The 24,500-nt window shown below is 39.0% G+C and overlaps 1 protein-coding gene across 6 annotated transcripts in view; it reads left to right on the forward strand.

Annotated features, from left to right (window-relative positions):
- LOC142350013 (MFS-type transporter SLC18B1-like) overlaps positions 1 to 20,070 on the forward strand; it is a 30,416-nt gene extending 10,346 nt beyond the window's left edge. For 5 of the 6 annotated variants that reach the window (XM_075401906.1, XM_075401908.1, XM_075401905.1 and 2 more), the window contains 4 exons: positions 1,078 to 1,170; positions 1,899 to 2,037; positions 2,566 to 2,730; positions 19,822 to 20,070. In XM_075401906.1, the coding sequence (XP_075258021.1) occupies positions 1,078 to 1,170; positions 1,899 to 2,037; positions 2,566 to 2,730; positions 19,822 to 19,894 (470 nt within the window). In that variant the 3' untranslated portion in view covers positions 19,895 to 20,070. Of the gene's footprint in view, positions 1 to 1,077; positions 1,224 to 1,898; positions 2,038 to 2,537; positions 2,731 to 19,821 lie in introns of all 6 variants that reach the window. The other variant, XR_012760860.1, reaches the window with a different exon arrangement.
- The last annotated feature ends 4,430 nt before the right edge of the window (positions 20,071 to 24,500 follow it).

Consider the following 24,500-nt stretch of genomic DNA (forward strand, 5'->3'; position numbering starts at 1 on the left):
TGGTCTTATTGGCACAAAGTTTCAGTTGATATCTAAAGGTTTTAACGGTGTCACAACTTGTTTTAGAAAAATATCAGCGGCTTTTTGAGTCTTTTTGTTGGGTTATTATTTACTGTATTTAATGACAGTTATAATCGTTTGTGAATGAGGCAGAAGTAATTGATTTAATTGCTTCAGTTCATATCTAATGCTTTTTATTCACTTTCTATTTTCTCAACTTTTATTGATCGTTTTCTCACTTATGTAGCGTTTGTTTTGGAAATGTTTTTTGGTGAATTTTTTGAGTCTTGCCTTCATGTTTTGTCCTTTTTGTTCTTATTCACCAAACGGAAAGGCTAATAATTGTTTTATTACTTTTTAAGTTGTATATTTGCTTTGATTAATGATTTCAATGTAGTTGTGTTTCTCTTAATTTAATGCCTCCAATTTTCAAAAAGATTCTCCCCTTTTTGCTTTGTCTGTTTTTTATTTTCAGAAGTTTGATGTATTGTGTACTTATTCTAAGGGTTCTTTATCTTCATTTTTTTATTAACTGTTTTTGCTAACGAGTAGTGTTTTCAAAACTCTCGTTTTTAGAAAAAGCAATTTTTATAGTTTTATATTTTTGCGCGTTTAGATTCATGTTCTTTTTTGACTCATAGTTTGATGTTGCTAGAGATATGTCGATTGTCAGGCCCAGGTCGTTAGGTAATTTAATTCTTTGGATTGTAATTCAGGATTTGTTCTATGTTTTTTACTTCGTCAAACAAAACTTTGTTTTGATTTACATTTTGTCATTTTTCTACTATTTTTGAAATTTTGCTAACTTCTAGCCTAGTTTCATTCTTGGGTCATTCTGCTCAAAGTCCTTTCAAACATCAGTTGCTGAGCAGAACAATCTAAAATGAACATAGTCAGTGTCAAAAACGAAATCAGAAGTAGAAACGATAAAGCCTTTAAACCCAGTTTTAGATGCCTATTGTATTTGTCGATTTTTAAATTTTTAGAATACCAATTTTAAATTTGCTATTTTTTGTGCTCGTGCCTGTCAAGCTAGCTACTTCTATAAGATAGCGCAAATAAGAACAATATCCATAGGACTTACTGGTGGAGCGAGTTTTGTGACTGGTCAGTTAGTATTCGAGAGAATGGCATATGTTATGGGCTTCGACGACTACTACAAAGTCAAAGGTGTCCTCTGCGCATACAATTGGGCTATTTTCAACCTGTCTATCATATCGACTGTGACAATTAATAGCAACTGCTCAAAGTGTGACCGCTAGAGTAGATTTAAATTCACATCTATTCGTTGACTGAAATCGGCAATGGGCTGAAGAGATGTGAAGCTAGTTTGCATCTTAAATTTCGAGTTATTTTATCAACAAATTTTAATCTTTTGAAAGAATACTTGACTCCCATTTCTGTTGAAAAAAGAATCTTTTGCAAAAAAGAATCTCAAAATTAAGAATAAAGCTTCATTTTCTTCTGTAAGAAAAACGTGATATACTTAGCGTATCGGAACCAAAATTTCCAGTTTTTTGAAGCGAGTTATTTTGGCTTTGGTTGGCGATGTTCTGATTATGGCATCTAAATATTACCCCTATTATCACTGGGGTACTTATTATTTGATTCTTTATATCACGCCACACGTCACGTGCAATTTATACAGCGAAATTCATACAGTGCAATTTATACAGCCTAAGGATCTATTCTGTTTCGGCCACCCAGTGTTTTTTACGCCCCCCCCCCCCCTAATACAAATTTCATGTTATATAGCACATTACTATATAACAAAATAGCACGTGCGCTTGGGGTGGGGGGCGTAAAAAAGCCCACTAAGCTGGGGGGGGGGGGGGCAAACAGAATCCCAGCGTATAAACTTGATTTTGGTTGAAAATAGTCTGTTTCTATAACGACAGTAATGTCAGTGTCATTGTCCTGTGCCTGTTATTCTCTGGGACGAATTGGAGGACCAATAATAACAGGAGGTGTTTTTATGGAACACTTTGGATATTACTACAGCTGTCTGTTGCAATCATTGTTTCTGATTATTGCAAGGCATCTGATTTCAATCTGCGACCAGCTTTCTATCGTTGCTATGGTTACCGCTAGTATGCGTGAACAATTTTGGGGTCTTTCCCATTATAGCCCCCCCCCCCATGAAATTATAGCCCCCCATTGTGGTATAATTACCATAATTGGGGGGGGGGGGGCTATAGGTTATCTGACCACTAAGCTGGGGGGGGGGGGGGGGGGGGGGGGGGCTATAATGGGAAAGACACCAGTTTTTATTTGATAGTGATCGTGCATCTGCTTTTATTAGCTGTGGTTTTGACAAAACACTCCTTCCTAATAGATTTAAGTGGTCATGTCGAAGTGGCTAAAAGACCTGGTAAATAACTTCGCACTGGAAATTCTGGTTTCATAATTGCTCTCTAGATTTCAAAAGGGGATTCTATATTGATGAGGAATTCAAACCACGCTTTCCAGTTCCAAAAGTGAGAGAGGAAATAGTTATATCTATAATATATGAATTATTGCTAATAATACTTGTGGAGGCGCTCAATGAATCAGATGTTTTGTCAGTGTTATTGGTCTTGTGGTTTGTTGGAGACACGGTTTGCTTGGGAAAATCTACTACATGGTGGATGATTGTGGAACTGATGTGAAGGCTCCCCCTCATTGCACCTCATTATACCACAGTCTGTCTTTGTCTTCCTCAGGGGCTGCCAGAAATGGAAGCGAGTCTGCGTTAGTACATCTCGATTTTTGTGACTTATCTCGTCGGTATATTGCGACTACATAATTCTTCCGACCCCACTTTATTATTTTTTTAATAGCCGCACAGCGATAGCTGGGGCTATTATTGGCCTTCTCTTGGTTTTTTTTTTACGACTCGAAGAGGAGTATTGGTTTTCTCTCGGTCTTTTTTTTTTACAGGAAGTAGATTTGTTCACGCGGCATTTTGACCTAAAAGCGAAAGTGAGAAAAGCTGTCTTGGTGAACAGATTTTCGCTAAGCGAGAGAAGTTTTTTGATCATGCGCTTCGTTTAGTGAATGACTTTTTGACTTTGAAAAGTAGTTTTCGACTGAATGGCACGTATAGATAACCGTTTTTAGCCGTTTTTTCGTCTAAGTGGCCCAATTTTTTTGCTTTTAATTTGGTTTCTTGTAGAAATAAATTTTATTCGATACTATATTGAAATGTCAACCTCGCAAATTGATGCCACAGTGTCTTGCAACGCCTGAAAATGCATTTCAAGTTGAAAATTGGCCCAGATTTCTTGATTTTTTAGTTAATTTTTGGCTTTTTTTTCCTATTAATTTCTTTATTTTTGTATCTTTTAACAGTCTTTTTGTCAGAAATCAGTTAATATGGCGACTTCTCTTTGATAATTAATATACTCAGCGCCTCTTTCTACCTCGATGTAATTTTGTTTTATAAAATTGTACATGTGCTAATCCGATTTTGGTAGTTTTTTCCCCATTTTCGTCAGTTTTTTGTTTGTATTTTGTTTGTAACTGCTAGAAATAGTCTTTTTGTTCAACGTGAGGGACTTTAATTTCGTTTCAATAAAAATTCAATCATTTTTTGGCGTTAATTTTTTGAAGAAAATGTTGAAACTTTTTCATAAATGCAGTCTTAAAAGTTTTTTGACCATTTTTTTTTGCAAAATGTTTCAATGTTTCGTATTGTTGAATTCTGCTTTTTCCTATTTTTTGTTCTCCTCAGGAGTATAGATCTCTTTGTATCGGATGTCTAGTTATCTTTTCTATGTCTTGAATGCCGAACAATGAAATGTATTTGTTTTTCTTGAATTTTTTGAATTAATTTTTAACTTTCAAAAATCAAGAATGTCTTTTTGTTACGGTGTTCCTTACATTGTGCCCATATTCTTCACATTCTAGTTAGTAAAATTGTAGCTTTGTCCTGGCACCTACATTTATTTTCGGTATATTGATTTTTTCAGTTGTTAAAAATGAATGATTTCAGCTTTTTCTTAGATTTTCATCATTTCTTTGGTTTGCAATTGATTTCATTCAACATAAGGTAGTTCTTGGTGTTTGATAGCGAGCCTTTTCCAAAATTTCCACTTATGATTATTTAGTTCAACTTTTTTCCGGCCTTGGTATTTATTTAAACGATTTTTTGCTTTTGAATATTCTGCTGCTTATGTCTTTTCTATGATCAATTTAATTTTTGAATTAGTATGATATCATTTTGTCTAGCATATGTACAACAAGGAACAAGGGTGTGTTGTATTTTGTCTTAATTGCAGTGATTACAAGTGTAATTATAGGTGTTTTCTGTTCTTAAATTTAAAAGATTTAAAGATTTAACTTAGTTTCTAAGATTATTATCTGCCATTCGCTTTCGCGATCTTTTTCAGATTAGAATCATGAATTATTTGAGGGCAATTGATAACTTTGTCAGTTTTTTCAGACTATCAGTTTTATGGCGTCCTTAATTATTTCGGATTTTTTAACGTTACCAAACCTTTTCAATAATATAAAATTTTGCTGCATTTTGTTTCTCTTGGTGACAGTGGTTTAAGTTTCACCAATTTTTAGAGCAGACCTGGAGAGGCAGTGAGTTACTGGTTTAATACAAAAGGTATTGGCTTCCGCTGCAATTACGGTTTTGTCGCTTCGAGTCGGTTCCGGAATTCTTCCGGCTATGTTTTTTATTTCGTCGTCATGATTTTTATTACGACCATATGACGTCACAGCCACTTTTTGTTCATTCGTTCATGCAATTTCAACTGAATTGCATGTGCGACGTCATTTTTCGCTTTTAGTGGAGCGAGTTTTTTTGTTCATGCGCGTGATTAAATTTTTGGTCACACTTGACTTACCTCACTCTCAAAAATGACTTCCTCACTTTGAAATTGACTTTTATTTACTTTAATTCAAAGAGATAAGGTCAAATGGGTGTGTGTCACTCTAAATGAAAGTTATTTGAGATCAGCTAATAGAGGCAGCAAAAACTTATACAGATTTTTAATCAAAATATAACAGATCAGCCTTCAATGAAAAGACGAATTTTTTTGGTCTGTCTTTTTTACTGTTTTTTTAGACTGCCGGTCTACAAATCTATTGCGGCTATTTTCTGGCGATCTGCCAGCTATGTTTTTTTTTGGGGGGGGGGGAGGGAGGAAGGAAAGGGAAGGAAGGAACTAAATGCTCAACTGGTCAATAGAGCGGCAATCGGGTAATTGTAAAGCGTAAAATTTTTAAACTCCTTTTTAAGTGAAGCGAGAAATTGGCGTAGGAACGAATTTTTGATTTTTATGGTCTTTAGTGGAATATTAACTTTGTTTTTTTGCTCTTTTTTCTCTTAATTTGCTTGCGAATGATACTTAAATTGATATTAGTTTTCTCATGGTGCGTATATGCCATTATTCGAATCGAGTGATGGGCTACTGTTAATATTTGTGAATGGTAATTTGTTAAAAATATTTGAAGTAGAGAAATAATTGGCGGTTCCCCATTTGCGTTTTTCTGAAGGTACCTAATAATAAAGTTTTTCACTTAACGTCTTATTTTTTTTGTGCCTTCGGCACTGTTCATGTTCATTCATAAATGTCCACAGCTTGTTTATTTTTAAAAATTTTGTGACTACTGTTCTTTTTGTCTTATCGTTTACTGTTGTTGCTGACATGTCTCCATTAGTTTTGTAAAGAGGCTATTGCCTCCCGTAAAACATTCAATCATTCTCATTTTGAACCAAATAAATTACTTAATTTTACATTACTCTATAATCGTTTGGGTGGTAATTTAAGGTTGTGAATACATCGCTTTGCCGTGTAACTTTCGAAGTACTAAAACCGTTAATATTGAACTCACGTATAGCAAAGCAGCGTTATTTGTTAATTGTTCACATTTTCATTACCATTAACATTGGTGCCAAGCTAAAAACCGAAATAAGAGTCAAATCTTGATTGAAATTTGGGAATTTCAATCAAAATTCCCGCCTCCGTCTCGGTATGAGCCCCCTGGGTTTTATTGCGAGGACGCCCTGAAAACGGCTAAACAAACAAATAGCAATCAACAACTGGAGGCGAGCAAATTTTTTCAGCAAAAATTGGGGGAAAAGTTATGAGTTAAACCTCTGCAAAGGAATTCCGGTTAGAACAACCCCAAGCGAAACGGGAACCCCAAACTTCAGTTGTGATTCAAAGTTCATATAGATTAGATTGCAGCAAATCCCATCTATTAATCTTTTGTAGGGGAAATCCTACTTTTAAAACGATTTAAACTTTCTTCTAGAAAGGTTCAATAGCGCGGGATTCATCCATCCCTTTAGTCGATAATTTGCGCCGGAGGTTAACCCCAAACTTTATTAACAGTCATTAATTGATCGATTAAAACTCAATCAAAAATGGCCTAATTAATATAATGGTATTCTTGCTGCGCTGCAAGTTCTGCATCACGCCGTACAAACGCTTCCACCAAAATCGAAACAGCGTTATAGAAACGTAATCTATTCCCTTCCTGGTCTCAGCTTTAACACCAGCGCTGGAAATATTAAACAGGAAAGTTTCAGTTAATTGAATCGTTTCGCAACAGAAAAATATGTTTGGCGTGATGCAGTGAAGAACTCACCGGGTGTGTGAGTAAATATGTATATTTAAATATATATAATTGCGATAGATTTCTTGACAGTTGTTTGTGTTTGTCTCACAAGTTATGGTTGTAAATTGCAAGACTGAACAATTTTCTTGGTAACCTAGCATTTCATTGCAGTTTTATTTGACAACCTATTCCTCAGACTTTCCCTTTCTTTTATTCTTGTCGCTAGGTTACTTGTCAGCTGCAGGATCCTTGCTTCGTTCTATAGCGTGACTTAGTTCATTCTGGAGTTACGGCTATTTTGGTGCATGGTCTGGTAGCTGTTTGATTTCTGGCCTGAGGTACCTTCCCAGCTGTTTATCAATTCCCTAATGGTAATGTTTGCGATACATATCCTTTGTTTTGTTAGTTTTATTTTCAGTTATTGTTTGCTTTTGGCTTTGGTGTGACCCTAGTTCATTCTGGAGTTACGGCTAGTTGGTTTGCTCAGTTTTGTTAACTGCTTGTGGAGCTAGCGTGCTTGTTTCAAGTAATTTTTTTATCCCTTCTTCCCGTCCGTCCTTTTCCGGTGACTTAGCGCGTAGTTTCCTAACGTTTGCTCACGAGTTACGGGTGTTTTGTTGATTGGCTTTCCGCAGTGGCAGGAAACTATTTTCCTTTTCCGTGAAAAAAAAATTGATTAGTTCAGATTCTAATTCCCACTTCAGCTTATTTTGCATTAATCTTTTTGCATTTAATTTCATGAGATCTATAATAGGATTAAATACCATTTGTTAGCTGAATAGACACTTTTTGTTTCTGTTCAACGTTTTAAGCTCTCCCAAAATTATGCTTGCATTTTTAGCTATTTCAGGTTTGAAAATTGGAAAATATCTGTTTTCCCACCTTAGCGTGATCTTGCTCGTTTCCATCTTTTTTTGATGAGGTAGTTTGCTGTTTTTATATATATTGCGCTAGATTGATGGTTAGATGTTTGTCTTTTGGCTTTCTACGATAAGACTTAGATTATTCAACGAGTTACGGTTGTAAAATTCTCGATTGAACAACTTAGTAACCTAGCATTTCTTTGCAGTTTTTGATTTGATATCCTATTCCTCAGACCTTCCCTTTTATTCTTGTCGCTAGTTTACTTTTCAGTTGCATGATTCTTGCTTCGTTCTAGAATGTGACAGTTCATTTTGGAGTTACGGCTAGTTTGGTTTGTGGTCTGGTAGGTGTTTTGATTTCGGGCGTCAGATACCTATTTTACCCGGTTTTATCAATTCCCTATTGGCGATGTTTGCTATAATATCCTTTTTTGTTCTGCTGGTATTATTTTCGGCTGTTGTTTGTTTGTTGCTTTCTAGGGTATTACTCTAGTACATTTTGGAGTTACGGCTAGTTGATTCGCTCGTTTTTGGTAACTGTTTGTGCTGCTAGCGTCCTTTTTCCCAGTAACGTCTTTCACTCATCTTTCCTTCTCGTTCGCTGTTTCTGGTGGCTTGGCGCGTAGTTTCCATCGACGCTGCGTTAGTTTGTTATTTGTTGCGTTGTTCGTTACCCTCTCCTTGTTGCTTCTTTCCCGTTTCCACTGTGTAGCGAGTTTTGATTGGTTTCTGTCACGTTCTGTTTTTGTCGCGCCGTTTTTTATTCGCTCACCAACCTGCCCATTTCCTTCCGTCCTTTATCCTTCTGGGCTCGATCATTCCCCGTTTTTGAGTGGGGTACTGTTTACTCGGCTCCTTCTTCCCTTAATGGAGAGCTTATTTGACGAATCCTCCACCTTTCTTCGTTTCCCTGGTTGGTGTAAGTGTCTGTTTGTAAGTTGTTTTCTTTGCCCATTTCTGGTTTGTTTTTTTTTGCCTAACTAAACACTGTCATGTCTGTGGGTTTGGACCATAAAGTAAAGAGATTTTACAGTGCCAGAGAAAACTGCGTAGTTAAAGTAATTCATGAGGACAGCGCCTTCCATAGCCAGCAGAGATAGGCGGGCAGAGATAAGTTGAACGCTTATTTAGTAAATCTAAAAGTGACTATGGCAGGGTGGTGGATAAGGTGAATTGATAACCTTGAATCAACACATGTAAAAGACTGATGCCACCAGGAGTTCCCTGGAGGAATGAATTAACAGTGTAACGGCGAAAAACGATGAAATTATAGCCAATCCTCGATCTTACGTCGATAAAATTGACGAAAGAGCGAGTCATCCTGAGGTTTAAAGGTTACATTGCTCGAAATCAGGTTCCATGTATACGCCTAATCGCTCTTCATGTCAGCGCAAACATTATTACATGATGGTAAATATCAAAAGACAAGAGGTGGGAAAATAAAAAAGAAGCTGCCCTGTTAAACGAAAACATGCGATCGCAAAGCGAAATAGGCACTTGAGTTAGAAATGACAGAAAGGGCATGCGAAGAATTGGAGAAGGCACATCTTCAATGACTCGATTAGGCTAAAGTTAGTGAAGTTGATTTAATGGATAGTTCACCACTTTTTTGTCAGCAGACCCGGAATTAAATTCGTTTTTTGCAGAGAAAGGAGCCAGTGGAAAAGAAAAGATGCTCAGGTTTGACTCATTTCAGGGAAAGCCGATAATGAGCAAAATATGCCAAAGTCTATTTTGCATTCAGGTCCCTCAATAGATTACAACGTTAATTAACTACCTGGTTGTGATAGAGAGCAACTTAACCTGGCAACTAATGGCGCCGATGATAACAGGCTGGCTGCTCCTGACACCTCTGCTACAGCACCTGCTATTTTTTTTGAGGTCGAGAGCAAACATTCAAAGTGGTAAACCTTCTTCGTAGCTAAGGGTCGAAAACTCAGTCTCCCCGAACGCCAGATTAGTTTTCTTTACAGCTTATTGATGCACCTGTGTCTGATACTTCTGCTGCACAAATGTACCATCTTCAAGTTTGACCTCAGGAAATCCCGTGCCTGAGTTCAATGCTAACTTTATGAACTCTATGCCACCTAATACGGTACCACATTTTGATGTTTTGAATGCTCAACCACAAGTGTCAGTCATGTAACAAAAATCAAATTCCCAACCATAACGTATCAATATCTAATTCACTGCAAAAAAATTCCACGCATAGAAGTTGAATGCCTAGCTTTATTCCTACGCAACCTTTTAGTCGGAGCTAGAATATTACAACAAATTTTGGCATTCCTGTTGTACAACCACAATTAGTTCTATGACAACCTATCAAACAGAATGTGCAGAACTAAAAGTTCCTAACGGTTATAATGTCTCCTTTACTGATTGTCTCCGTTACACACAGCAGCAAATTTCTCCAATGTCTATTGTACTTCCTTGGCTGGCTTACTGTCTAAAGTTTTATCCCATATTGCTACAAATGAATGAAACACCTGTTCCTCGTCCTTTTAGTTGGGATGGCCAACCACAGACCACATCTGCGGATAGCAGTAAAATTAAAGAGCTGCCAGTGGCTATAGCAACCAAGAGAAACGACCATCTGCCAGATTCAAAGTTTTTCGATTTTAATTGTGACCCTTTACAGTGGCATGAGTGGTATAGTAAATTCTAGAGTGCAGTCGACTCGCAGCCAAAGACCGTTTTCGGTGATTTTGCATATTGTGGTGTAATAAATAAGAATGACCTCAAGACTCACTTCACAATGCAATCATATCATGTTTTTTAGGAGTTGTCACGTTACTTTCGTGTGACTCTGATTTGAAAAGTGCGTCAATGCTCATTGCAGCTGTGCAGAAGTTACCTCCGAAAATGAAGGAGTCTTGATCATTGCACACCGTACAGAAGGATTGGGTACAGCCGACCTTTTTAGGTTTTAAGGAGTGGCTGAAGCAAACAGCTGATGCAGATGATTTGATGAAGAACCCAGCAACCAATCAGAAATCTGATGACAATGAGAAATCAATAACACAAAGACTTCTATATTATTCGCTAACTTACTACCTAAGGATAGTTCAAAACTGAAAAATACAATTACTTTTGACTTCTGTTTCTAACATGAAGGAACTACAGCTGGCAACGAAATTGAGGATGCTAAATATCTCAATCACAAATAAAACAGCCTTATTTTTTGCGGCACTGCTTGCAAGTAGACTTGGCTTGTAAGGTCAGTCATTAATTTTAACAGTTAAAGTCTTCAACTCTGAGCAGTTAGACACAAAATTGGTTATGCTGACAATAGCAGCTCATGGAAACAAATCTGTCGAAGAATTCATGATTAGCCACTTTGCCAAGGACAATCTTAACGTGGGATCAGATGTCATTGATGTAAAGGCGCTGGAAAGTAGGTATTCTCATCTCGTAAATCTGAATCCGGGGACAATACTAAGCTGTAACGAGCCCTCCGCCCGTTAGTTTTTCGCTGACGATGAAACGTGCACACCTTTTTCCTTCCGCCTTCCCATAGGTTGGCTTTGGATCGGTACTCCTCCATCATACTCTGGGTTTGTTTCATAACTACAATGGACCAATAATCAATTAGATTTCGCCACGAAAGGTAAGTTTTTGTATGAAATGGAATCATTTGGTGCTTATAAACAGGTTGATCCCTGGTCTGCCTTCGCTGCTCGAGCAAAAAAATATTTTTGATAAAACCATTATGCATAACGGTTCACGATGTGATGTTGGAGTGCTCTGTTTGGAATACAATATTCAACTTCGAAATTATTTTGGCACTGGTGCAATTGAAGTCACTGGAGAAACGTTTGATTAAGGACGAAGCACTGAGAAATACTGAAAAACCATCAAAGATGACTTGGGTAGAGGTTCCTTAGTTCGGGAGCCAGAGGCACAAGGTTTAAGGACGTGCCGTGCCAAAAAAGGGCTTTCTACATCACCCAGTTTTGCATATGACCAAGCCGGGGAAGGTTCAAAGGGTAATGAATTGCGCTGCCAAGTTGCATGGCGTTTCATTAAAAATTTAATTGCTCACGGTCCCTGATTCACTGTAAAACTTAATTTAGGTCTTGTTGAGATTTCGACTAAATCTATGCAGTTTTGACAGATCTTGAGGGCATGCTCCTTCAAGTTGTTGTGCCGCATTGTGACCAACCATCTTTGCACTTTTTGGCTCGAGGATTGCACAGCAATTATTGTAGTGTTCACGCCCCATGTCTTCGGGGCTAAAGATTTGCCTACTATTGCTAATTAAGCATTGCAGCGCAGTGCAAGAGATAATGCAAGGCAGTACCCTAAACCCACTGAAGCTGTACTTGAAGACTTTTAAGCGGGTGATTTTCTAGACTCGGTTGATTCACCAGTGAAAGCTCTTAACAGGTCTAAAGGATTGATGCAACTTCTCCATATTGGCAGACTCACGCTTGCCATGCTCGTGAGCAATGTACCAAATCTAGCGGATCAAGTTGGGGCTCCTCAATCTAACCGGAACAAAGAATATAGCATCTTCGAAAGTGGATGCGACATATATGCGTGGACTTAGATGGGACCTCATAAATGACACCTTAGTTGGCAGTAGGGGTACTAGCAGCACTATCTCACTGACGTTAACGCAACAGTTGTTCTTCAGGTTGGTGTTTTAAGGTATCTGAACTCATTGGCTTAGTTGCTCTTTTCACTGTAAGTGCTCGTTTGATGCTTAAAGATATCGGGCGTGTTTGTGGTCAGAATTAGGACGAGGAGTTAGCACAAGCAACAATTGATATTTTTCTCGCATGGACTGCCGAACTGCCTGCCTTGGCAAGCATAACCATACCAAAAAGTTAATTGACTGGATATTTTGATCACCTAGAATTGCATGTTCGGTGATATTCACGGGATATTTACTACCGCCGGCTTTTTGCGAGCCCAGTTCACTTCCGCGCATGGTTTCCAAGAGAACAGCTATCCTTCGTCCTGGACAAAGAATGGCAACTATGAAGGTTATGACTACCAAAGCTCGAACTACAAGCTGCCTTACTTGCTGCTCGTTTGAAAAACGTAGTATGTGGAGCCTTATGTGAAATATGTGGAGCTCATTTGGACAGATAACAACATATCTCAACTCGGCAGCGAAGCACCCTATTTGCATTGCAAACCGCGTTGGCGAAGTTCTGGCGTATACTATTGTCATCAATGGAACAACCAAATTGCGACACATAACCCAGCCGATGCGACACATAATTGATAGTTTGTTTATTCAGTTTATTTGAAACAGGAAGTGGAAGGGGTGAAATTTAAGGGAGACAAGAATTCAAAGAGCCACTATTATTGCTGACTTCTGTTTCTGGGCAGCTAGTTTTGTGTGTGAGGGCAATTGTTTTTGTAATCTGTATGGGGATTTTTTGTTTCATTTAGTGAAGTTTTTTTTTCAGCACGCATGCAACACCTAAGTGAAAATTACTTCACTTTTTCAAATGAAGTCAAAAAACTAATTTTTTGTTGTCTTGTAGTTTAATCTCATTAATAACATTTTCATTTTCTTTTGTCATCTCTTGGAATTGTTTCCGGTATTCTAATGGCTATGTTTTTAAGCTGAATTTATTGCTTGAAATTTGACTTTTGTTTTCGAACAATCACTACTGCTTTAGAACGTGACTTCCTTCTGTTTTCGAGCAGTGGACTTTAAAAGCAGCTTAGTTTGTAATGTGTAGTAATTAAGAATGGGGGTAATGTTCAAGGTTAAAAGGTCATTTCGAATTTTTGATCCCAAATATGTACCTCTTGCCTTATCTAAACTACCCCCTCACCTCCCCTCCCCCAAATGTACCCCGCCACACACACACACACAAACATACACACACACACACACATCTACCCCCCCACCCACTAGCCCCCCACCTACCTCCCACATTTCTCACTTAAATTGTTTTTTTGGACAAACTTTACAAATTCAAGTTAGCAAAGACATCACAGCAATTAATTGAAACATCATTTTTTCTTGTAGTTCCTTCGGTTCTTTGTTATTACAAAGGCAACAAAGCTAGCTCAGCTTTTTGCTGGCGATCTGTCGACAGCTGTTATTTTAATTGTTTTTTCATGATCTTTGGCGTAATTTTTAATATTTTATCTCCTTTCATATGGCAATGTGGTATGTCGAGTCGCAAAAGAATAGCATGGCTGTTAATTTTAGTCTTGTTTCTTCTTCAACAAAAATTAATTTTTGCGATAGGTTTTGGAGATTTGTGTGGGTGGTTTTTTTAACTGAATTTTACCTGACGTCAACCACATTTAATACGCATAATTCTCTTGAACATCGCTTTATGTTTGGGAATTCAAATGTTTTTCATAATTTAAGATCAAAAAGGTAATCAAAAACTTTGTTTAAATGTAACACAGATTCTCTTGATTTCAGATTCGTTATCCGGCTCTTTCATGGCGAGAATTTACATTCGTAGCGGGAGTTGCTTTGTTTTCCTGCTGTTCTACAATGTTACTGCAGTTATGTGACAGCTTTATTTTTCAATATCTACTAAGCAAAGTTTAATAGTATATATCACTGTCCAATTTATCAAGTTGAATTTTTCACGCTCGGGTCATAGTTTTCCTTGTTATATATTTCAGTCTTCATTGTAACTGCAGACAGCTGAAACCAATTGCGGCCGTTCAGTGCTAACAAAAGGCTGCCGCTATTCTGTTGTTTGAGGTGCGCCAAATGTTGTTCCGTTAATCAGCTAAATGGTAGCTAGTGTTGTGCCTTCTTTGTTGTTGGGTTATGGACTTTCGCAAGCGGAATAAAAAGCGTTTTTAACTAAGTAAAAGAATTAATTTCTCAAAAATGAGAGAATAACAAAATGATATTTTACAGAAGAATTTAGAGATTTACAGGAGAGATCTGATTATTAGATCAAGATGGTGATTTGAATTTGGGGATGAAAAAGGACTCAAAAATCAGCTGTATATATACCCATTATCAGTGTGAAAAAGTCAAGATACAAAACTAATCTTAGCACCGTGATTTATAGTGGGGGTCGCAAGGGTTACCCAATATGGTTTGCTTCTGCAAATCAGTCGCAATGGGAACCATAAATGGAATGCATTTGCACTTTTCTAAGAATTCATTCACACTTCCGGAGATATCATCATCATTTAATACATGCTGGGAAGATTTTACATCGCTTAATCTAACTCTAATAATAGTTATCTAGATTCACCAATTTGAACCGAACATTGATTCTCAGCACCATTTCTTGACGATTCATTTATATAATTTCTTTGATCAAAATCATATTGCTTGTCTTTCTAATCTGGTAAGTCAAACTTTCTTTCTAATTCTCACTAAGTTTAAGACTATAGTTTGATCGATATTCTAACACCCCCACTCAGACTTGAGCTGATTGCGTAGAGTCTGCTCCCATCAAAACTGCTCTGAATGTTTCCACTTTCGAATAGGGTAAGGACTTTGTGAAGATGTCCGCTGCCATTTTGTCTGTAGGGACGTAATGAATTGAAATAGTCCCATCCTCAGTCTTGTCACGAATGAAGTGGAACTTTGTCTCAATGTGCTTGCTCCTCTTGTGCATGACTGGGTTTTGGCAAAGTCTGATACAACATTGGTTGTCCTCTCCAATTGCTATTGGACGTTTCTGTTGGATGCCAAAATCCTCTAGAAGTTGTTTCAGGTAGAGTGCTTCCTGAACTGCTGCTGCCATGCCCTTATATTCTGCTTCTGATGAAGAAAGAGGAACTGTGGCCTGCTTCTTGACACCCCAGCTGAGTGCTGCGCCACGTCCGTTGAGCTTGAAGTAATAGCCCGTTGTTGATTTTCTGTCGTTCACGTCTCCAGACCAGTCTGCATCACTTTTCCCCACTAAATCATAACTAGCCTCTTTTGTGTAAGTAAGTTTTAAACCTATTGAACCTTGAGGATATCGGAGAAGTCGTTTTCCGCACATCCAGTGTTGATTGGTAGATGCATTCATGTGTCTGGACAGAATGTTGACTGTGAACATGTCTGGCCTCGTCTGTTTGGCCAGATACAGAAGTGATCCAACCAAGCTTCTGTAGATCCTCTGGTCCACTTCTTCGTCTCCGTTCTGTGCTGTCTGAAGTTTCAAATTCAAATCAGCTGGAGTTCTTGAGGGTTTGCATTGATCCATTTGAAACCGCTCAAGCATTGTTTCTATGTAGCGTTCTTGGTCGACTGTGACTTTGCCCTCTTCTCGTCTGATTTTTAGACCCAGAAACCAGTGTAGTCTCCCTCTGTCTTCCATGTGAAAGGTTGCTTCTAGTGCGTTCTTGACATCAGAGACCACTGTCATACTTCTTGATGCTACTATGATGTCGTCAGCCCAGACCAAGATGAATGTGTGATCCTCTGCCTCTGATCTTGCGAACAAGCAGTGATCGTTCCTGCTTCTGGTGAACCCCTGTCTCAGTAGGAAGTTTGCCAGCTCTTTGTACCAGTTGTTAGCAGCCTGTTTCAAACCATAAATTGATTTATTTAGTTGACATACTAATTTCTCCCCATCTGATCCGCGTTTTACAAACTCCTGTGGCTGTTCCAGATACACTTCTTCCTCGATTGGTGAGTGCAGGAAAGCAGTCTTGACATCAAATTGGTGCATCACATGGCCCTGCTTCGCTGATAGCTGAAGTAGAATCCTGAATGTCTCTGGCTTACAGGTAGGCGCAAAAGTCTCAAAGTAGTCCAGTCCTTCCACTTGTTTGAAGCCTTTCGCCACATAGCGCGCTTTGTATTTGTTCACTTGACCACTGGGTCCCAATTTCACTTTGTAGACCCATTTGCCCGGTATGACGTCCCTGTCTGTGGGTGGTCTCACTAGGTTCCAAGTCTCGTTGTCTTGGAGTGCCTTGACCTCGTCCTTCATTGCCCGGTGCCACTGGTCCCAATCGTCACCTTGCTTGGCTTCGTAGACTGTTTTGGGTTCCACATAGTCGCCCTCAGTCACAGCAAGATGGGTCCTGACTTCTACAAAAAATTGCGGAACATTCCTTGCTCGTGTCCCTCGTCTGGGGTCTGCTCTGTCCGCGTGTTCCAGTGCATCTTCATTGAAGCCAACTGTCTCTAACTGTGAGAAGTCTTCTGTGTCACTGTCTTCCAGTGACTCTGAGTCTCTGTAACTCCCTCTTGTTGCAGTAGATCCTTCATCTAGTGCTGTTTCACCAACATCCGAGGCCTCTTGTCTGTGTTGTTTCTTGAGTATTCACGCTCCCTGCGTCATGCCACTCCTCCTTTATTGCAGTAGATGTGTCCTGTCGTTCTCTGTTGTCATCATATTGATGACCATCATCTGGGTGCCAGATTCCCAGTTCCGACCCATCATCTAGTAGGTCAGCCGTTTCTTTGTTGTCAGGGATTGAGCCCACTTCAGACTCCTTGATGATCACATCTCGAACTGCCATCACCTTGCGTGTGTTGGGTATGTACACCAGGTATCCATTTTCTCCTTCAGTGTAACCCACAAACTTTCCTTCCAGTGCCTTGGGTTCAAGTTTGCTGACGTCTCTGTCCCTCTTCCTCATGAAGACTGTGCAACCAAAAATAGATAATTTACTAATTGGAAGCTTAGGTTTTATACCTCTCATCAGCTCTGCTGGGCATTTTTCTTCTCCTCGTCTCACAACCAAGTTTCTGATCCTTGCTGCGTGAAGAATTGCTGCTCCCCACATCATCTTGGGAAGTCCTGAGTCAATGAGCAAACATCTTGCCATCTCCAGCAGTGTCCTGTTGCACCTCTCAGCTAACCCATTCTGTTGTGGCGTCTCTGGTATGGTCTTTTCCTGTAGAATGCCTGCATCTAAGCAGTACGTCTTGAACTGCTCTGAGAGAAACTCCTTCGCATTGTCTTGCCTCAGCTTCTTGGGCGTCCCCACACTGAGAACAAATTTCTTCAGGCTGGCCAGTGCTTCACTCTTTGCCTTAAGCAAGTCCACAAACACAAATTTCGTGTTCTGGTCTGCAAACACTATGCAGAACCGGAACCCTGACAGTGACTCTACTCTGAAAGGTCCCATCACGTCTGTGAACACCCTCTCCAGCTTCTCTTCTGCTTGGGTCTCTGCCACTCCTGGTACTGGAGTCTTTGTGATCTTTGCCAAAGCACACACATTGCATACATCATCGAGTTCCCCCACTGTCTCTGGTGCATTCCTGACCACATCCGCTTGATTCAAATGACCCAATCGTCTCTGCCACTTTCTTGCACTGTCAAGTTTCACGCTGTTGGAACTCATCTTGAATTCTAGAACGCTGCAGCGTAAGTAAAACAAATTATTTTCTTGTGTTAGTTTTACCCGAGTTCCCTTCTGGAGTTTCATGCAGCTGTTTCCTCTCTCGAAAGCGAAGCTATGTCCCCACTCCGTGCATCTTGAGACTGATAGGAGTTTTGAAGAATAGTCCGGCACACACAGAACATTTTTGAGTTCGCATTGGAATTCCCCTTTGTTTGAGGGTATGCTGATCCTCACACAGCCTCTGCCCACCACTCTGGAAGCCTCTCCGTTGGGATTTCTGACCACTGATTGAATGGGCACAAAGTCCAGGAACGCATCGATGTTCGTCACTATGTGATCTGTACATCCACTGTCCACTAGCATGCCTGCTGTCTTCCACTGGGTAAGAGCTGCCCAGCATTCCTCGTCTGGTGTAGCCAATGTTGGACCCATTGCCACTGACTCATCTCTTTGTCTCTTGCATGCCCTGTCTAGGTGACCCTTCTCACCACACTTGCTGCATTGTGCTGTCTCCTTCCTCCTGCAGTCCTTGGCAAAGTGTCCAGGGATCCCACACAAAGCAGTTTCCTTTCTTGGGTCCCTTCTTGAAGTCACGCTTCACTGCCCGTGCCACTGAACCACTTTGTCCCTTGTGTCTCTGCACCGTGCTCTCATGAAAGTTCTGCAGCCTTTTCCTCAACTCTGTGAAGTTCGTTGCCGGGTTGAAGCTTTCCTGTATAACAAAACTTTCATACCTCATTGGCAGAACATTGAGGACCAAGGCGTTGAAGAGGGTCTCTGAGACTGCTTCCCCTGCTTCTTGTAGCCTTGTGAGCAACTCCTGTCCTCTGATGAAGAAGCTGTCCAAATCCTCAGAATCCTCGAGCTGCAGTCGAGCAAGCTGTGCCACTAAAGTCACCACTGTCGGTGTCTCCACACTCTGAAATCTCTCTTGCAAAAGCTTCCAAGCCTTTGCTCCATCTCCAATGCCATCATCTCCCACACAGTCATGTCTCATCAGCATGAGGGTTTTTGCATCTAGAATCAGTGCCAGATGGCACCACACATTGTTCCGTTTCTCCTTGATGTCTGCAACTTCCTTCTCATATGCATCCTTCAGCACCTTGTGGTTCTTCTCATCATTGGTTGCCCCATTGGCCAGTGGCGCAGGCTCATTGGGTTGCTCCTCTGTCCCCAGTAGTGATTTGTAGAGTCCCTTCGTCTGCATCATCGCCACAAATCTTGTGCTCCAGATTGGAAAGTCCTGTGCCTTTCCTGTGTAGGTCAGCAGCTTCACTGTCTGTTGATCCATTGAAGTTTGAGCAGGCAAAACAGTTGTGAAAAGAAAAGGTACTAAGCGAAAAGGATTATGACTGTCAACAACAAATTAGTTTTGTTTTGGAAATTAATTTTATGACTTAGAAAATTGCTGGGCCCATAACCTGTTGGGTTATGGACTTTCGCAAGCCGAATAAAAAGCGTTTTTAACTAAGTAAATTAATTTCTCAAAAATGAGACAATAACAAAATGATATTTTACAGAAGAATTTAGAGATTGACAGGAGAGATCTGATTATTAGATCAAGATGTCGATTTGAATTTGGGGATGAAAAAGGACTCAAAAATCAGCTGTATATATACCCATTATCAGTGTGAAAAAGTCAAGATACAAAACTAATCTTAGCACCGTGATTTATAGTGGGGGTCGCAAGGGTTACCCAATATGGTTTGCTTCTGCAAATCAGTCGCAATGGGAACCATAAATGGAATGCATTTGCACTTTTCTAAGAATTCATTCACACTTCCGGAGATATCATCATCATTTAATTTATGCTGGGAAGATTTTACATCACTTAATCTAACTCTAATAATAGTTATCTAGATTCACCAATTTGAACCGAATATTGATTCTCAGCACCATTTCTTGACGATTCATTTATATAATTTCTTTGATCAAAATCATATTGCTTGTCTTTCTAATCTGGTAAGTCAAACTTTCTTTCTAATTCTCACTAAGTTTAAGACTATAGTTTGATCGATATTCTAACATTTGTCGTTTTCTAAATGAGCATCCTCTAAATCTGAAAACCAGCGGTGGTTTAAAAGTGATCTTAAGACCCCACCCACCCCCCCCCCCCCATCCGGTCATGCTACTGATGACCCCCGGTTATTTATAATTTCAGTCGCAGTGCCTGTGGGCGAGATGGCCGAGAGTCAAGCAGTGTGAATGTGATGCGTTCTGCCAGGCACAGCTAGTCTCTCTGGTATTCGCTGCCTATTAGTCGGACAAACACAGTGTCCGATATGAACCTCACCTTTACCTGTAATCGCTGTGATTGATATGGTTTTCCATTTAAAATTTTTATTTTGGCGATGGAACGCTCTAAATAAGCAAATTGTTAACGCTATGTATAATTTAAAGTTCGTCCAAAGTCTCTTTCGACGAAGAGTTTGTTTCTGCCATCAGTAAATAAAAACTTTGGGCAGACAAGGAGAGCTTTCTTACCAGACTGAAAGGTTGACTGTGATACAGAGCTACGTAATAGAGCGTGCAGAATGGCCGTGCGTATTGATATTGTCTTTTGCTAACCATTTTGATGGAAGAAAGTTATTATACGCCAGATTGGTATCCCAGACACCTTTGAACGCAATGCGCACGTTGGCATCGGAGGATTTTTCGTTTTTTTTCTGGGTTTTTGTATGCAGTTAAATTTATTTATTACTAGCTGCTGTAGTGAATTGTCATTAGCCTTCTCGGTTTTTACAATTCCAAGATTGTGAATTGTTTTTTGACGAGCAGTCAGTTTACAACTTGCAGAGTCGTTTTGATGGAGCAGCTTTTTTATCGATAATTTTGTTTGTTGAGTTTATTTGGAACAGGAAGTGAAAGGTGTGAAAATTAGGCGTTCATGTTAAATTGCTGAATAGTTAAGAGCAGAAAGAACAGATAGCTTATTTGCTCTCAGACGAAATTTCTAGCAATAATATTAGTCCTTCTGGTTCTTGTGCGATTATTTGTACTACGAACGTCCTGGTCTGATCGTTTTTTTTTGTCTGGCCATTTGACTTTTTGTCCTCAAAAACGGGATAGCCAAGTAAAGCCCGGTGTGCATTGAGTTCTCTTATAGCCTTACGGCTTCGGCATATTAGTCGCTAAGTATACAACTCACGAAACTTTTGAAGAGACATAAATTCACCGAAGCTGTTGAAAGCGGGTTTCACACACTTCATCTTAATCCTCCGTCTAATCACCCCTCTTTCTGTGCGCCTCACTACTTATCCCCTTTTTACTCCACCTCATTCGACCCGTAACGGAGAACGCTCACACCACCCCGTGCTCACTCCACCCACTCCCCCCCTTCGATTAAGCTAAAGCTAGCCTCCCTAAGCCGCAGTTTGCAACTGACCAGCATGTTTCTGTAGAGGACGCATTTTTGAGAGAGAGAGAGCCTGAAAAGGTGTAAAATTTTTCGCTAAACGAGGGACAATTTTTGATCAGGTGTGGTTTTTTAAATCAATTTTTCGTGTTTAATTTTGTCCGAAAAAAAAAAATTTCATGGGTACATAAACCAGTATTTGCACTTTTGGACGTATTTTGATCCTCTGAAGCATTTATAAGACCTTAGGATGCCATTGTGTGCTATGTTCTGTCATTTTTTGTTTGAGACGTTTTTTTGTTATTTTTTGCCTTGATTTTATCGAGTTTGCCTTAGTTTTCTTGTTTCGAGTTCTTGCCGAATTTTTAGTGGTTATGGTTACCTATTGCTGGTCTAGGTGCTGGAGGTTTTTAGACATAGGAGACACCTCAGATATTACTGATCAAGTCTATATATTGTACCAGAAAGAAAAACAGTTTATAATCAATTTTCTCCTCTTTTTCTATTCTTCTCTCAATGTTCATGAATTGGCGTAAAAGCTATTAATTGGTTTTTCTAGACTGTTAACTTTGGTGTCTAACTCGGAAACATTGTCTTTTTAGAAATTCCAATAGCGCACAAGTAGTTAAAGGCTGGCTCTGAGTTTTTTCCTTTTTCAGTTTTTATACCAACGCATTATTTTGTTCGAATCGAAAATCTAATGGCTCTGCCCCCTTGTAGAGAAAGCTAAGCCAAAGTTTAATAACAACTGGGTTTTTTGAAATTCCGTTTTAGCGTTGGGGTGTATCCAAACGAAGAAGTTTATCTAAGAAGTTTAACTAAGAAGTCTTGCATTCTGCTCTAATGCATTTCGTCTCATTGCATGCAGAATTCTTTGTGCGTCATTTTGACATTCAAACTTTGTTCTAAGTTTGACATTTTTTATCTTCGTGTCGCAAAATATGATTTTTGTTGACTGTGAATTACATTTCACTCCACTTGAATTGCTCAATTCGTACCCCGTTTCTTTTTACTTAAGTTAAAGTTACTTGAGTTGAGTAACCCATTAATCCAGGTTTGAAATTCTATCGATTTTGTCGTCTTCGGAAATATATGTTAAGATGCTAAGAAATTCCACACACATTACAGGGAAATCCACTGATCAGTCTTAAGGATAGTGATTACATCTGGGTACTTATGAACCATTCTGTTTTAAAGATCTGAAACTGTCTGAATGCTTTGCCGTAGCTATCTCAATCTAGTTTAAAATGGACTCATTTGATATTTTACCTATAGTGTCTTGTACCAAGTAAGTATAAGTAATTTTCGATGTGAGATCGAAAATGTAAGTGTAAGTGAGTTCTTGGAATCTTACTTGAACCTTAATCTACACTTGTCTTACAATAAAGGTGAGTGTGCAGGTGAGCAATATAGGCGTCGCCTTTTGCATAACCACAGGAGACTTTATTTTTGTAAATTCAATTAGCAATGGCGTGAGAGCTTACACTTCACTCTCGAGCAGTCAGAAGCCCCTTCACATGTAGATTGAATTTTAAAATTTCAATTAAGAGCAATCACAGTTCGGTCGCACAAAAAAATGACCAATAAGCACTCGAGAGTCTCGCTCAATAAACTTAGGTTCTCCACAGATGATATTGCATCTCGATTATCTCAGATGGTCAAAGTTTTTTGTAGTTTTTTTTGCATTTTATTGCCTTTGTTGCTTTTTGTCGTCTTCGCGTTTAGTCACTTTAATGACAAGCCACTTAGTGTTTTTATAAAGTAACAGTGAACCCACGGATCTATTCAGGTTTTTTATTTAAGACATCGGTACTGTTTTAAATTTTTTTTTGACCTGATTAATTGCTCTTGAAGTTCATAGCAATTTTTGTAAACGTGTTGGTCTTTTATGCAAATTTTTTGCTTGAACGTTTTTGTGCTTTTCTTCTAGAACATTCTTTGACTTCTCAAGTGACTTTTTCTCGCTTTCGTTTTGCATTTAAGTGATCTCTATTGCTCTCACTCCGTAGTAAAGCTTGTTACTAATATATATAATCGGTTGCAGCATAACAACATTGAGGGCCTGATAGCCGAGTGGGCAGTGCATCTGGTTATGGACCGGGAGGTCAATGGTTCGCATCGCGGCGGGGTAAATTGTTTTTCCACCCGCCTGTCGTTGGAGAGCAATTCTTCCGACTTAAGTCGGTTTATGTTTTGTTGTTTGATTTCTTGTCTCAGTTTCATTGATCATTTTTTTCACCAGCCCTCTGTTTTCGCAACTTTTGATCCATTCAATTTCTGTAGGCTGCAGCTAATAGTTTTTTTATTCGCAGATACCATTTGTTTCCGGTCAGTTGCTGTTAAATTAATTTCGTTTGTTTATTGTTACTGTCCTTTGGAGTAATTAAAAAAGGTTTTTTTTAAACGTAAAGTAGTATAGTATTGTGTTTAAAGATTTAAGTATATACTAACGTCTTTAAATGACGTTGACGTCAAAAACTGGGAGAACAAACTTTTCTCTCTCTCTCTCTCTCTCTCTCTCTCTCTCTTTAGTTCAGGACTTATCCTGCTGTTTTTTCATTTCCTCGTCAAGTTTTTTTTCACGACCTCACCCTCAATTCGAATTTGCGCTTTGTTCTTTCTTTTATGCATTTTTGACTGGATTGCGTGCGTGACATAATTTTTCAGTCTAATGGAATCTTTTTTGTTCATTCTTGCGATTGGTTTTGGTTACCTGTGAATTAACCCTCTCCAATTGCTGTTCCTCAAATTAATTTTTGCTTACTATAAATGACAGAGAAGGTCCCATGAGTGTATGTCGCGCTAATTGAAGGTTATTTGGGGCGACACTTTGTAAGAAAAGCAGCACGCAAATTATTCAATTTCTAGGAAATCGAAATTGCTAAGTTTCTTTTTCGTCCTTCTTATTTCTTGGTTTCATTTGCTTTTGAGGCTGCTGGTCCACGAAGTTATTGTAGCTATTTTTTGGCAATCTGGCAGCTTAGTTATGAATTTGTGTATGGAAATTATCTATCATATCAATGTTTCGTCTTAGTGTATATTTACAATTGTTTGTGCACATTTGATGAAATGCAAAGACGTGAACTGCTAAATTTCGTTCTCAGGAATCTATCGGCAACAATTGATGGTGGCTGGAGCAGTTTTTTTGTTTGAATTCAAATTCAATGTGGAAATTATGTAACATTTATGTTATGAGAAAATTGTTCTCTTTAGATAAAAATGACCAAGAACAAAAATTTTCAATATATTCCTTGTAAATGATCTGATGAAGGTACTTTTGTTTGAAGTTTCGATAGAGGAATTGGATTTTAACTATTTTATACGACTGAGAAAATACAAAATAAATGTAGTATCGTGTAATGTTTGCTCTCCTTATATTTGATTTGGTCACTTTCCCTGCCTTATATATTTTCTTGAGTTAATTTTGCGCTTCTTCGGGAATCGAATTGCCATTTTTCCCGCTTTTGACGAGATAACCGAGTTTC

This window comes from Convolutriloba macropyga, chromosome 11 (assembly GCF_964194025.1).
Source record: "Convolutriloba macropyga chromosome 11, txConMacr16.3, whole genome shotgun sequence".
NCBI lineage: Eukaryota > Metazoa > Xenacoelomorpha > Acoela > Convolutidae > Convolutriloba > Convolutriloba macropyga.